A 13,734-nucleotide genomic window follows, 5' to 3' on the forward strand; every position below is an offset into this window, starting at 1 on the left:
TCCTGAAAAAGGTACGTTTATTTTTTTTGCTGAGTTTATATTCTGTTTTAATTACAGGCCTCTAGAAACATCACTACAAAAACTTCAGCACATTTTCAAAATACTATTCTTTGCCCATGTAAGCAGCATAATAAAAAACATTCTTTACAAATCTAATGAAAAATAGAAAAGGAAAAATTAAATCAGAAATAGTTTTGGTTTATGCTTTGGAGAAGATCAAAACTGTTCAGTCCTTATTCAAATTCTGTACAGGCAAGCAAGATTATGTGGAAAGTTGGGACACTGACACAACCTCGGTCAGGATTCTGCTCTTGTCGATGACTGGTCCAGTTTCATGTATGGGGGTCTTATTGAACTTATTGTAACTAGGGCTGCGACGTCATGGAATTTTTGATGGCGGTTATTGGTCAGCCAAATTACCGCGGTCATCATTATAACCTTTAAAATAGCAACAACAAAAAAATACAGTTATTTTATTTTCATGACGGTCTTCATCCATAACTCTTAGTTAAACGGTTGTACGGTAATTGTGTTAGCCCTAGTTGTAACAATACAAAAGAAAAAGCTGATTGAAATAGAGAGTGAATCAGTTTGTCTTCAGGCCCTCTTCACAGTCCCGTCATTGAGGGAAAGACAACTGTACCTGTGGGAGGGGACCACATTTAATTAGTGTGGATTGATTGATACTGTAAACTGCTAATAATAGTAAGTAAAGTTTAGTTAATCTCAATAATTTCTAAACCCCACCAACATTACACTCTCTAATGCTATGCCAGTTTCATACTTTTTGGGCTACCTTAACCATCTCCTGTGTCACAGTCCGGGACTTTCCAGTCCATCTTGCGGCCTTTCTCATAGAGTCCCTTCAGAACTTTGCGGACTTCGTTGTTTCCTCCTCCACGACTCAGTTCCAGGTACTTATTGTACAGCGAAAGTGCGGTGCGTGCATCCTCGATACTGTCATGGGTTTCACCCTGGATGTTAAGGTCTGGAGAAGCAAGTAGCAGTTTTGCCTTTTCACACAATTTTGTGTTACATGGAGAAATTTGGAAAATGTCAGACTAAGAAGTAATTTCTATATGAACAAAACAGTGGTTGAGGAGTATAAACTCTTACCCAGGAAGTACCAGGCGAGAAAGCGCAGAGAGATCATCCTCTTACGAGGCATATGGAACAGGTAGACTGTGTCAACTACCTGATCCTTCAGCACCTGAGCAAGGAAACATAAAAACACAGATGAGCTCCCAAACTCCCTCCACTGAAATGACCCTGTCTACTGTTTCTAGCTAACCAATAGGGCTGGAATACTGGACACAGATTAAGATTGGTTCTGGACTAAAAAGCCATTTTAAAGGACATTTTCCATTGAGCATTCTTTTTAGTCCGAGGCTTAATCTGTGTCTGGGAAACCGGACCATAATCTTTACTAAAACTGCAGCCAGGGGTATAGAAACAGGTAAATTTGGTTCAATTTCACAATCCGATATATTAAGTATACAAATTTACCAGCAAATTTATAACCCGGAAGTCCTTTTGTAAACCATGGCCAACAAAGCGCACTCCGGTGTCAATGAGGAAGCGCAGCTTCAGGTAAGTTGACTTCAGAGTGGTCAAGTGCTTAGAGGAAATCTTAGCATCTAGGTCCCCTGGTTTGATGCCTGAGTACTGGGTCAGATAGTCCACCACCTGCACCAGCAAAAGAGTGAAGTAGATTCAACTTCAAGAACTAAGATGAGTTGAATTTAGGTATTTTTGTTAAGAAGCTGTATTGTTCGTGGTTATTTAACATCCGATTTTACTGCAAAGCAATAATTATCGGAACATCCATCCATCCTGTTAAAGTACTCATATTATCGCCAGGTCGAGAGGGGCTGCATTACCTGCTCCTGAGTGGAGATGTAGTCATCGATGAATGGTACTCCATCGTTGGGACCCTGACCGCGCACACAGGTGATCCGTGCCACAGACATCTGACTGGGCTTAATGGTAGACTTGGTACCGTCGCTGCGTAGCTCTGCCTCCTCCTACATACCCAAAGACATGGATTTGATCCATAGGGGGGAATTTAAACAGTGGATCTCCAAGCAGAGATGTTGATTATTAGCATAATTTCTATGATGCTAGGGTGAAGCTGCCCCTCCTATACACCTATTTAATGATTACGGTTAGGATCTGGGTAGGAAAAACTATTCCAAAACCGTAGCTGAAAAGGAACCTTCTAGATACATAGTTGACCTAGCACTCTGACTTATACACCAAATCTAGCAATCACACTTCTGCCAGACTGACCTGGTTGAGGGTTACAAACTCAGCGTCCAGTCCCACGAGGTCTCCGGCCTGGGGCATCTCACTGACCATGAGGGGGATGAATGTGGCGTGGCTCTTCCTCTGCTTCCTCGCCAGTGATGCCTCTGTCAGCAGCACACTGGCCTCGATGGGGTTTTTAACTGGGAAAGACCGACAGAAATCAAGTGTTGGGGTGGGGGTGTTATCAAACAGGTAATAAGTGCAGTCACACACAGTACCACAAACACCACCCATCTTCACAGAGGAGGTCAAGGTTATGTTGCGTACTGGTTTGGAATGACACCAAGACAAATATCCTGACGTGTTATGTATACTGAACAAAATTATAAACACAACTTGCAACAATTTCAAAGATTTTACTGAGTTACAGTTCATATAAGGAAATCAGTCAATTGAAATACTTTCATTAGGCCCTAATCTATGGATTTCACATGACTGGGAATACAGATATGCATCTCGTGGTCACAGATACCTTAAAGAAAGTGGGCCTCACAATGGGTCTCACTCACGATCTCGTCATGGTATTTCTGTGCATTCAAATTGGCATCGATAAAATGCAATTGTGTTTATGCCTGCCCATACCATAACCCCACCGCCACCATGGGGCACTTTGTTCAAAACGTTGACATCGGCCAACCGCTCGCACACACGACGCCATACATGTAGTCTGCGGTTGTGAGGCCAGTTGGACATACTGCCAATGAGTGGATTGCTTACTGCGTAGGTCGTATTTGGAGTGGTAGTTTCTCTTGGCGTAATACAAGATGGCAGGCACCTTCCAGTTCACATCAAACTGTGCTGCTTCCGCCTGAAACACACAAACAAAAACACAAACACTTATTGTAGACTCCTGTTATATTTGAGGAATTAATAAGATATTTGATATGTTGATTCAATGAGTAATCAAAGATGACCTTGTCAATTGGCTCAATCAGGAAATCATTGAATAGATACCACTGCTGGTGTGTTACCCCCTTAAACCGCAACATGAACAAAAATAAATTAGACAAATATGGTTTTCACATGATTATTATTAGCATATATACAATGAGTGTACAAAACACTAAGAATTCCTTCCTAATATTGAGTTAAACCCCCCCCTTTGCCCTCAGAACAGACTCAATTCGTCAGGGCATGGAATCTACAAGTAGTCAAAAGCGTTTCACAGGGATGCTGGCCCATGTTGACCCCAATGCTTCCCACAGTTGTGTCAAGTTGGCTGGTCGATGTCCTTTAAGTGGTGGATCATTCTTGATACACACGGGAAACTGTTGAGCATGGAAAACCCAGCAGCATTGCAGTTCTTGACACAAACCGGTGCGCTTGGCATCCTACTACCATACCCCTTTCAAAAAACACTTAAATATTTTGTCTTGCCCATTCACCCTCTACATCTTTATTTTTTTAAATTTTTTTATGTAACCTTTATTTAACTAGGCAAGTCAGTTAAGAACAAATTCTTATTTACAATGACGGCCTACCCCGGCCAAATCTGGACGATGCTGGGCCAATTGTGCGCCGCCCTATGGGACTCTCAATCCCAGCCGGATGTGATGGCACACATACACAATCAGTCTAAATGCTTAAAAATCCTTCTTTAATGTCTCCTCCCCATCATCTACACTGATTGAAGTGGATTTAACAAGTGACATCAATAAGGGATTATAGCATTCACCTGGATTGACCTGGTCAATCTGTCATGGAAAGAGCAGGTGTTCTCAATGTTTTGTACACTCAGTGTAGCTTTCCATTCTCCTGATGTCTGTTGATGTTCTTACTTTGTCTCTAACAGATCTATCCATCCACTCACCTCTTTTCTGACGTGATAGGTCTCTCCCACTTTGATGTGTGCTACCAGGTTTCCCCCGGTTCGAGCGTCCAGTACATGAGGCACAGTAACCACCAAATCATAGAGAGACGCTCCTTCAGCCTCCTCAGTGGAGCTCAGCTAAACGATTGGTTAAAGAAAAAGCATTTTCATACATAGAGTACTAATACAGTTCATTCTATTAAACTGAAACCAGTATGGAAAAACAAAAACAAGCTAGAAGGAGCCAAATGGAAAAAACATCTTGGAAAATGATTTGGTGAGTGAACCTATGAATGTGAAGTAAAAGTAGTTGTTGGCTGTTCTGTGTCTCTCACCTAGGGTTGCACAATTCCATGAACTTTCAATCAATTCCCTGGATTTCTTGAAAACCAGGGATTAAAAAAAAAAAAAATCCCAGAATTTTGAAACCCTTCTCTCACCTCTTCTTCCTCTGGCCAACTGCTTATCTCCAGGCCCTGGCTTTTGCTGATGGACATCTTCAGAGTGAGAGGGATCCAGATGTGACGCAGGTCCTCCACTCTGGTGTCAAAGGTCAGGCCCTCCGTATTGACCAGCCCATCCCTAAACAACATGGAGGTTATCAAAAGTGCATTGAGGGAAATTTGTATTTCAGTTTACTTCCTGAATTGGCCCCGATGCAGGGTAACATTTCAAAAACAAAATGTCAGATGATCATTGTTTTAACAAGCTTTCCCATCAATATTTCCTGAGAGTATGAACTCTCACTAGCCAAATATGTGGAAAGGTTCATCATTCGTACTCTAAGCACCACTCAGTTGGTTGTTGTGGTGGAGGTTCTTTGGGCTTATGGGGTTCCATTTCCTCTTTCTTCTTGGCCTTGATGAAAGCGTACTGTGGAGAGAGAGGAACAGCTTGATTCACTATAATAACTTTGTGGCAAAATATTACTGACACTGGAAACACAAACAACACCATCGGGATAATAGAAGTACTACATCTCTAATGTGCTCCTGTAGCTCCTGTAAATATATGGCCATCATGTCATTGTAAATATCAATAGCAGTCTGTATTCAGCATTTGCCATTGTAGGAGGAAAAACTCAAGCGGTCGATTATGGTTTGGATTTAAGAGCTCACCTCTGCCTGAGCCTTCCAGAACTCAGCTTCTTTGACACTGTTCACCTCACAGTTAATGACCAGTACATCAGGAAGGCAGCGGATGTTCCGTGTCTGCACCTAGCGATAGATGGATACAGGAAAAACACATTAAAGAATCGACTCAAACAATAAACAAACCAATTTTAAAACTAAAAAAAGGTTTTTAAAAAGTGTCACTTACTGTGGGCTGGTACTTTTCACAGTTCTCACACCATGCCTGTGTACTCTGCTCCAGACATATACTCTTCTTCAGGATCTCAGCAAAGTCGTACTCCTTTATCGTCTTATCTAACAGAATAGGGTTTACAGTAAAACATCAATATATGATCAATTGTACTAATTGTACCAAATAACAGTGATACTAGTCAAATACTTGCAGAGTAAAGATGATTAGGGGAAAACTTACCAAGTGAGTTCTGCTCAGGGTAGTGCATGGTGAAGAGCAAGGTTAGAGAGGAGCGTACTGTCTCCTTTCCACAGCGACACAGGCTGCTGTTCTCAACCTCACACCCAAACTGCCTTCCGATGACAGACTCGCCTGAGGAGCCCAGAGCACTGTCCCAACAGAGCATTAAAGAATTATCAAGCCAAAGTCATCACTAAACACAAATAGAAGATGCTCTAGTATACACTAAAGAAATGTTAAAAGCTGATTTACTTCCTAACATTGAGAGTTTAAGAAATGCACATCATTTGAAACTAGATCTTTTTTTGGGGGGGGGGGGGGGGGGGCTGTTAAAAATAAACAAAAGGAAAAAGGTGTCACCTGCTGCTGGCTCCTCGGTAGGCCTGTGGCCCCTCCTGCTCCTGGGTCTCCTGGTGGAGCTGGGTTAGAATGAAGCGGTTCCAGCTCTGGATGAGACGACCCAGCCTAGCCTTCCCCGTCTGCTCATCAGAGTCAGCCAGGATTAGGCCCAGGGCAGACGCCTCTGGGATTGTTCGGAAAGCTCGGAGGAAATTACTGGCCTTTGAGAGGGGTTAGAGGGGACAGTGGTTGCAATGAGTGAATGGCCATGGGAGTAGGCAGCAGGATGGTTCAATTATGGTCCGTCAGTTCAGTGCATACATAAACACATTACAGTACTCTATTACAACTGCATCAAACTCTTTATTACAACTCTATTACATCTACATAAGAACATTACTACAGGGGTCTATGATTTTGTATTGAGAGATGGACCATATGACAGAGTGTGAGATGTGTCATGGCTGTCGGTGGCATAGAGCTAGAATGAATAGAGTGGCTTGGAACCTCTGACCCTACAGGTCGTCACTTGTTACCACAGCCAAAGTAAGAAGGCCCACCGACTCGACCAATCAAATGAGGAAGTGCGATGACACGTATGCCAACCGGCTCGCAGGGCAGATAAGAGACATGGATTTCTCTTATCTATTGATGCGTCAATGATTTGGTTATTTATTAGCTATAATAAAACCAACCGTTATAAATGAAGTGTTAATCAGATGTCTTATTCTTACTCATGGTTACTTGTCTTAACCCAAAATAGGTTTACTCCAATAGCTGCATTGTTTTTAAAATGGCATGTAGACAAATAGATTTACACATTACATTGACATAGTAGTCTTTTAGCAGACGCTCTTATCCAGAGCGACTTACAAGAGCAATTAGGGTTAGTGACTTGCTCAAGGGCATAACGACTGATTTTTCACCTGGTCGGCTCGGTGATTCGAACCAGCAACCTTTCAGATACAGTCCCAACGCTCTTAACAGCTAGGCTACCTGCCGCCCATCTTGAGTTTAGATTTTTATGTTCAATATCCACAAGTAAGACGTACACAGTTTCAGACATTTCCATTTTTTTTTTAAATGGCTGACTTAACATGAAAACATCAACCCTGTTACTTTATTTTGCACCTAGGCACTTAAATTACACCGAGTATACAAAACGTTAAGGACACGTGCTCTTTCCATGATAGACTGGCTTGGTGAATCCATGTGAAAGCTATGATCCCTTATTGATGTCACTTGTTAAATCCACTTCAACCAGTGTAGATGAAAGGGAGGAGACAGGTTAAAGAAGGATTTTTAAGCCAACTTGACACAACTGTGGGAAGCATTGGAGTCAACATGGGCCAGCATCCCTGTTGAACACTTTCGACACCTTGTAGAGTCCATGCCCCGAATGGAGACTGTTCTGAGGGCAAAAGTGTGTGTGTGTGTGTGTGGGGGGGAGGTCTTCATTTTTTATATACTCAGTGTATTTAACTCCACATAGCCTTGCGGTCCACCTTTTTTGTATTTTGTACCAGTTTCCGTCTCTGTACAAAGGCATGGTCTTCAAGCTAAAGAAGTGGTGTTTGTGGTACTGTGTGTGACTGCACTTATTACCCGTTTGATAACACCCCCACCCCAAAACTTGATTTCTGTCAGTCTTTCACAGTTAAAAACACTTCCCATCGAGGCCAGTGTGCTGCTGACAGAGGCATCACTGGCAAGGAAGCAGAAGAGGAGCCACGCCACATTCATCCCCCTCATGGTCAGTGAGATGCCCCAGGCCGGAGACCTCGTGGGACTGGACGCTGAGTTTGTCACCCTCAACCAGGTCAGTCTGGCAGAAGTGTGATTGCTAGATTTGGTGTATAAATCAGAGTGCTAGGTCAACTATGTATCTCGAAGGTTCCTCTAAGGTACAGTTTTGGATACGTTTTTCCTACCCAGATCCTTGACTGAAACTCAGTAAAATCTTTGAAATTGTTGTATGTTGCGTTTATATTTTTGTTCAGTGTTTATGTGTACTTCACACTGTTGAGGTAAAAAATCTGAGTATAATGCTGTATGGATGTGAAACCCAATACATGTTCATGTCATCATCACCAGTCAATTGCATTACAGTTAAAAACGACTCACTACCACCACTGATTTCTGTATGCTAGCTATGCTACCAGTTTATACGAATGGGAGTAGCATTTAGCAGTCACTTCTAAACCTGAAAAGGGACAACTTCTAAATGCAGCAAAAATAGCTAAATGTATGCACCATCAGACTTTAGTAAACACATCAATCATGACGGATTTGATGAATAACCACTTTGTTAGATTAGATTTGTTGAATGTGCCCCAATCTGGCAACCTTCTATCCCCCACAGTCTGCGTTCCATTGATTTATTTACCACATCTATGTCGGTTGAGTTAACTTAACAAATCACAGCACAAATTGAAGGGAATAATTCCTGCATTTACTTCCTGGCACGGGTACACTCAAAATGGCTGCCAGTCCACCCATTATGCCATCATTGACTTGAATGGAGAAGGCCTTTCTATTCCTATGATCGGTGGCTACCTGACAGGGGTCTCCTCGTGACAGGTCCAGCATGTGGAAGAGGAAGCCCAGCTCACACGCCAGACAGAACTCCTTCTGACACAGGTGGTTCTGGACCAGGCAGCGGATTGGCTCCAGGAAATACAACACCTAACCAATTAGACACACAGGGAAAACACACACTGAAATAATCTTACAACATTTTCATTTGTAAATGGGAACAAATAATGTACAAATAATCATGAGCTCGATAAACTAAACAAATATAAATCAACCTTGGTATACTTACAGTATATAAATAAACGCCACTCATTTCCGATTCTCACCTGGATCATGCAGTTGCAGTAAGCATTGGGAATGTGAGGTTCAAGACCAGCAAACAGAGTCCTGTTGTAATGTTTGAAGTCAAAGTCCTCCAGGCCAAGTTTGGAGTATTTGATGGTGACCTGATGGACACAAAACAATCCAAGATGTCAGGTCTTAACGTTTCCACAACAAGCTAGCCTCATCACCCACATTGAACTGTGCTCATAACACATATTCATACTAATAAACCACACATTTCACAATTACAGGTAGATAACAATGTAATTAGTAAAGAGACACACCTTCCTGTATTTTTTGGGCACCATGTACAGGTGTGGTTCTTCATCTCGACCAAGAAGAGACTCAGTAACACCCTGATTGTAGTTATCATAGTCCAGCTCCACCTCCTTGATCTTGTAAGGAACCTGAAACACAGCAAACAAGTCATTGGGTCACCAAGAGAGGATTTCTATACAAGCCAAGCATAGTTCAGTATCCAACTCTTCCTGGATAACACTGCCTGGACAAAAAATGGATGAAAACCCATTGCTTCTGATGTTAAACAAAATACACTGAATTTGTGGATGATTGATGTACCTGGTTCCGGGGACGTGTGCGAGGATTGGGAGCATAACCAATGAACCCTACAGAGTTCATAGTGCGCAGGATCTCTGGGTCCACTGGAGGTGCTCGTCTGGAGGATAAAAAGGTGAGAAATATTTTTATACTTACTTTAACTTAGTCATTTACATTTTAGTCCTTTAGCAGACACTCTTATCCAGAGTGACTTACAGTTCGTGCATTCATCTTAAGACAGCTAGGTGGGACAACCACATACCACAGTCGTAAGAAAATGTTACCTCAAAGAAGTTATCAGCAATCTGTGGTAGCAAGAAAATACACTTTTCGGGAGAGGGGAGAAGACAATTGATCCTTCTGGCACAAGAGAATACATCTACGGGAACTTTTGGGAAGAGATTGGCATTACCCCAGCTCAAGGTGCAGTGAATTCACCCCATAGCCTACTTCAGCAGATCAAAGTCCCAAAAGGACACAACACTTGTCTTAAAACAATGTGTTAAGTACCTAGGGCTGGGAGTGGCCTGTGTGGTGACCCAGTCTGACAGCAGCGGCTCTGAGCTGTTCAAAGGCATGGGGATGAGGGACAAGGGCAACAGGTCATGGCTCCAGTCTAGCTGAGGCAAGGAGTCTACCAGACAGGGCAGCGCAAACTCTGTCTCCCGTGAGTAGCTGTTGTAGGAGACTTCTGGGGCGTCTGACCAAAGGTGCACACCTCCCCCAGAGTCCCCAAAAGCCAAAGCCTGCTTGCTGGAAGACACATCAAAGCTCATGAGCAACTGGCCCACGGTGTTGACATGGAAGACGTCAGCCAGGTTGGCTAGTCCAGTGGGCTCACAGAACTGACACTCTCCTGGGGATGGAGGGAAAAGATGGTCAATTATTTTCTGCAGTCTGATAAATACAGCTAGCAGGCTACATAACAAACACATCCCCCATTTGATCAATACCTGTCTGTGAGATGATGGCCAGGCGTGACGTGTATGTAGGGATGAAGCGCAAGAAGAGGGGGTCCACGTGCACCTGGAGTGGTGTCACAGTGCGCATCATGCGCAGGTCAAACACCATGAGGAAGCGGTCACACGCCAGTCTGTTCAGCCCTCGACTGGAGAACCCACATGCAGCCAGGAGGTTGCCATGGACATCGAAGTCTGACAGGCTACCGGAGAAGGCATCAAACTCATGTTCTAGCTTGAAAGTGCGCAGGTCACAAAGGGACACCTGGTTTTGTGGGAGGCAAGATGATGAGCTAAACGAATGGTTAAGTATGTAAAAAGCCTGAGTAGCATTTTCGAAACACTGAGAAACATGGGTGGCCTTGGGCCTCTCTTGTTGTCCTTACCTTCCCAGATGTGTTCCCACAGAATAAGAAACGATTGGACTGCCGCATGATAGCTACCCCTGGAGCCTCGACTGTGAACTAGGCATTGGAAGGAAAGATCACAATATTTACAATTATTCATCTATTCAATCACTTATTTTCAAGAGCCTATAGGCCAAAAAATACAGGCAAAATTATTTATTGCAACTATAGTTATATTTTCACATGCTGATGTTATGCAATACCTTTTGGGTCTGCTGCACAGTATTAAGGTCAAATTCAAGCACATAATTCTGTAGTCCACCCATGAGCATTGCATTGTTTTCTGTCATAAGCAGACTATGCATGTCAGCTCCCTCCTCCATTCTGAAATGTACACATTCATTAATTAAGACAATTACACTATACTGTACAGTATTCAAGATGCACATCCAAACTGAAGCTGTAACTTTGCTTCAACTGTATGTTGATTCTACAGATACATTTTTGCAAGCATAATTTCAGCACCCACCTTTGAACCGAAGCAAACATGGCTGCATGGCTCGCATAATAACATTAATGGGTTATCAGTGAGAACTAAATCAGTAAGAACTACAATGTGCAAAAGCTTTTGCATGACACTCACGGGTAGTCGAACATTACGAGGCCTCCACGAGTTTGGCATTTGAGATTACTCTTAGAGAGAAACAGAACCCCTGTCTCCATGCTCTGAATCTGACGAATGTCATCAGTCGAGTGCGCCTGGAAAGATGAGTAGCGGCCCATGGTTGAACCAAAGAAGGACATTGCATGTCCCTATGGAAAAGAGAGTGGGGAAACAAGTTAATATCACTGGGAAAAAAGGTGCCGAATAGCCCATATTGCAAAATTACACAAAAAGTGCCAACTGAAACGAAAGTGAACAAAACATTTGGGGACACACATGTTCCAAGTACTAGTAATACCCTATTGGGTTGTTCCACCAAAAAGTACTGCGTAACAGAATGATGTTACTTATAGATTACTTGGATATGAAGCGTGAAAATGCTAATATAGGTACCATCTAAGATAATCTAAGATAGTGGCTTGCTGAAATTACATGGAATGACCCTATTTTCGCACATAATAATTTGTCTCTTACCCTGTGGTTTCCCATCCAGAGTAGCTCCTCTTGCAGGTCAAAGTGAGTTGCTGTGACAGGAACGCCCACCTCTGCATGCACACTATGGAGCTCAGAGAACATCCCCTCCATCATGTGCACAGACTCGGGTACGGCCACGGGAAGACCCTCTGGATCAAGCTCCACACCTTGCAACAAACCCGGATTGAGTCGTGGATCCATCGAGGGCTCCCTACTCGGCTCTAGATTCCCATGGAGGGCGGGTGCGTATTCACCCATTCCTGGGTCCAGACCATCAAAGTTCATCATGAGGACATCTGTCCTGGAAATAAAATGTGTGCATGTTGTTCAAATAGGCTTGCAAATTGGATTATAGACTGACTGTAGTAGCCAGTTAGCTACAGATTATGAATTATATTTAGGTAGCATTCTCATTAGGCCATCATTGTATATATAGAATTTGTTCTTAACTGACTAGCAGAGTTAAATAAAGGTTCAATAAAAATAAATAAATGAACAACACCAGTGACCTATTGGCGTAACAGAGGTGTATTCATTCCGCAGATTCTGTTCCAAAACGTTTTTTAAACGGAGGCAAACATAATGACATGTGGAAGAATTTACCAATGAGGTATATGGGACTTACCTGAATTTGTCCAATAGAAACTTATTTTAGTTGCACGTTTTGCAACTGTTTGGACTAATGATTACACCCCAGCTAATCTAGCCCTGTCAGCATGCTAAGCATAATAGGTAACCATCAGGGCTATAGTTGTTGGTTTGCTGTATTCGTAAACTAAGTAAGAATTACAATATTGCTATACTGGATTGCAATAGTACAGTGTTCATTATTTTTAAGGCAATTAAAAGAAAACAAACTAGTTTGCTGTATCGGCCCAACATGTGCGGATTTCATGCAACTGTTTGCTAGCTAACTGACGTTAGCGACGTTAGTAAGCATGAGCTACAGTTTGGATAACAGAACTCCTAATACGAATCCCATGTTCAAAATCAATGGAAACGAAGACATTAATAATTGACTAAATGTATAGCTGTACACTGTGCCCCAAATAATAGCTTCTCAGTTGCTAATTTTGTTATGTAGATTTCTTTGCGTCCGTGATTGCTTCATTCATAATAACAATAAAACCAACGAGCAACCAAGTACTTCCGGAGCAAATAGTGTCGCTACATTCACGGAACGACAAAGTTCAGAACCAACCCTCAATTTTCTTATTCTTCATCCAATATGTTGCATTACCGCCACCTACTAAACTGGAGTACAACTCCCTTATACTTTGCTTGAAAAATAAATAAACAAATACCCTACCATCTAACACTACATTATCAACAAAAATTCAAAAAATAAATCAAATATAAATATCACCCTACTTCACTATTTAAATCTATTTAGTCCTACCTCATGCCAACAACCTGAAAGGATGGGACATCACCACTTAACACACCCTGTAACTCTTCTGATGTCAAGTCTCGCACACCCAAATACTTCTCTGCAGCTGCCGCCACAACCTACATTTTCTGCAACTTACATTCCATCCCTGCAGTACAGTTGATAACCATTGCTATAAATGCTAAAAATGCAATCTTACTGAAACATGTATCACTTGTTGGCCTATCCCTCTGTACTGGTACAGATATACTCCTCTCAGGATCCCTCCCCCTTGACCCATCTTCCTCTACTTGCTTCACTGCCTCAGCATATGACAACTTCTGCACTACTCTAACCCTGGAAACATCCACCTGCCTCCCCCGCACAGAACATTTCTGACCCCAGCCCCATGAGCAATCCTACAATTAACACATACCCCTACTTTCCCCAATGCTACACATTCCTTTGTCTCATGCCCTTCTCCACACTTCTCACACCTAGGA

The 13,734-nt window shown here is 42.5% G+C and overlaps 1 protein-coding gene across 6 annotated transcripts; it reads right to left on the bottom strand.

Annotated features, from left to right (window-relative positions):
* Positions 1-13,018, bottom strand: LOC111976691 (PAN2-PAN3 deadenylation complex catalytic subunit PAN2). 6 transcript variants are annotated; one of them, XM_024005714.2, is made up of 26 exons: positions 12,488-13,017; positions 11,863-12,158; positions 11,368-11,537; positions 10,988-11,108; positions 10,764-10,841; positions 10,372-10,642; positions 9,929-10,274; positions 9,440-9,536; positions 9,145-9,267; positions 8,863-8,982; positions 8,558-8,686; positions 6,023-6,222; positions 5,663-5,811; positions 5,438-5,544; positions 5,236-5,334; positions 4,899-4,990; positions 4,558-4,699; positions 4,118-4,255; positions 3,222-3,281; positions 3,025-3,115; positions 2,290-2,447; positions 1,881-2,024; positions 1,507-1,686; positions 1,117-1,210; positions 797-988; positions 1-643 (listed from the first exon to the last, which is right to left on the bottom strand). In XM_024005714.2, exons 2-25 carry the CDS (start codon positions 12,148-12,150, stop codon positions 798-800), a joined length of 3,588 nt encoding a protein of 1,195 aa, XP_023861482.1. In that variant the 5' UTR covers positions 12,151-12,158; positions 12,488-13,017; the 3' UTR covers positions 1-643; position 797. The 6 variants fall into 6 exon arrangements, with proteins under 6 accessions (XP_023861482.1, XP_023861484.1, XP_023861481.1 ...); XM_024005716.2 differs by having other exon boundaries at positions 1-438; positions 11,863-12,163; XM_024005713.2 differs by having other exon boundaries at positions 11,863-12,163.
* Between the last annotated feature and the right edge of the window lie 716 nt (positions 13,019-13,734).

Source organism: Salvelinus sp. IW2-2015, linkage group LG17, assembly GCF_002910315.2.
Source record: "Salvelinus sp. IW2-2015 linkage group LG17, ASM291031v2, whole genome shotgun sequence".
In the NCBI taxonomy this organism is placed as follows: Eukaryota; Metazoa; Chordata; class Actinopteri; order Salmoniformes; family Salmonidae; genus Salvelinus; species Salvelinus sp. IW2-2015.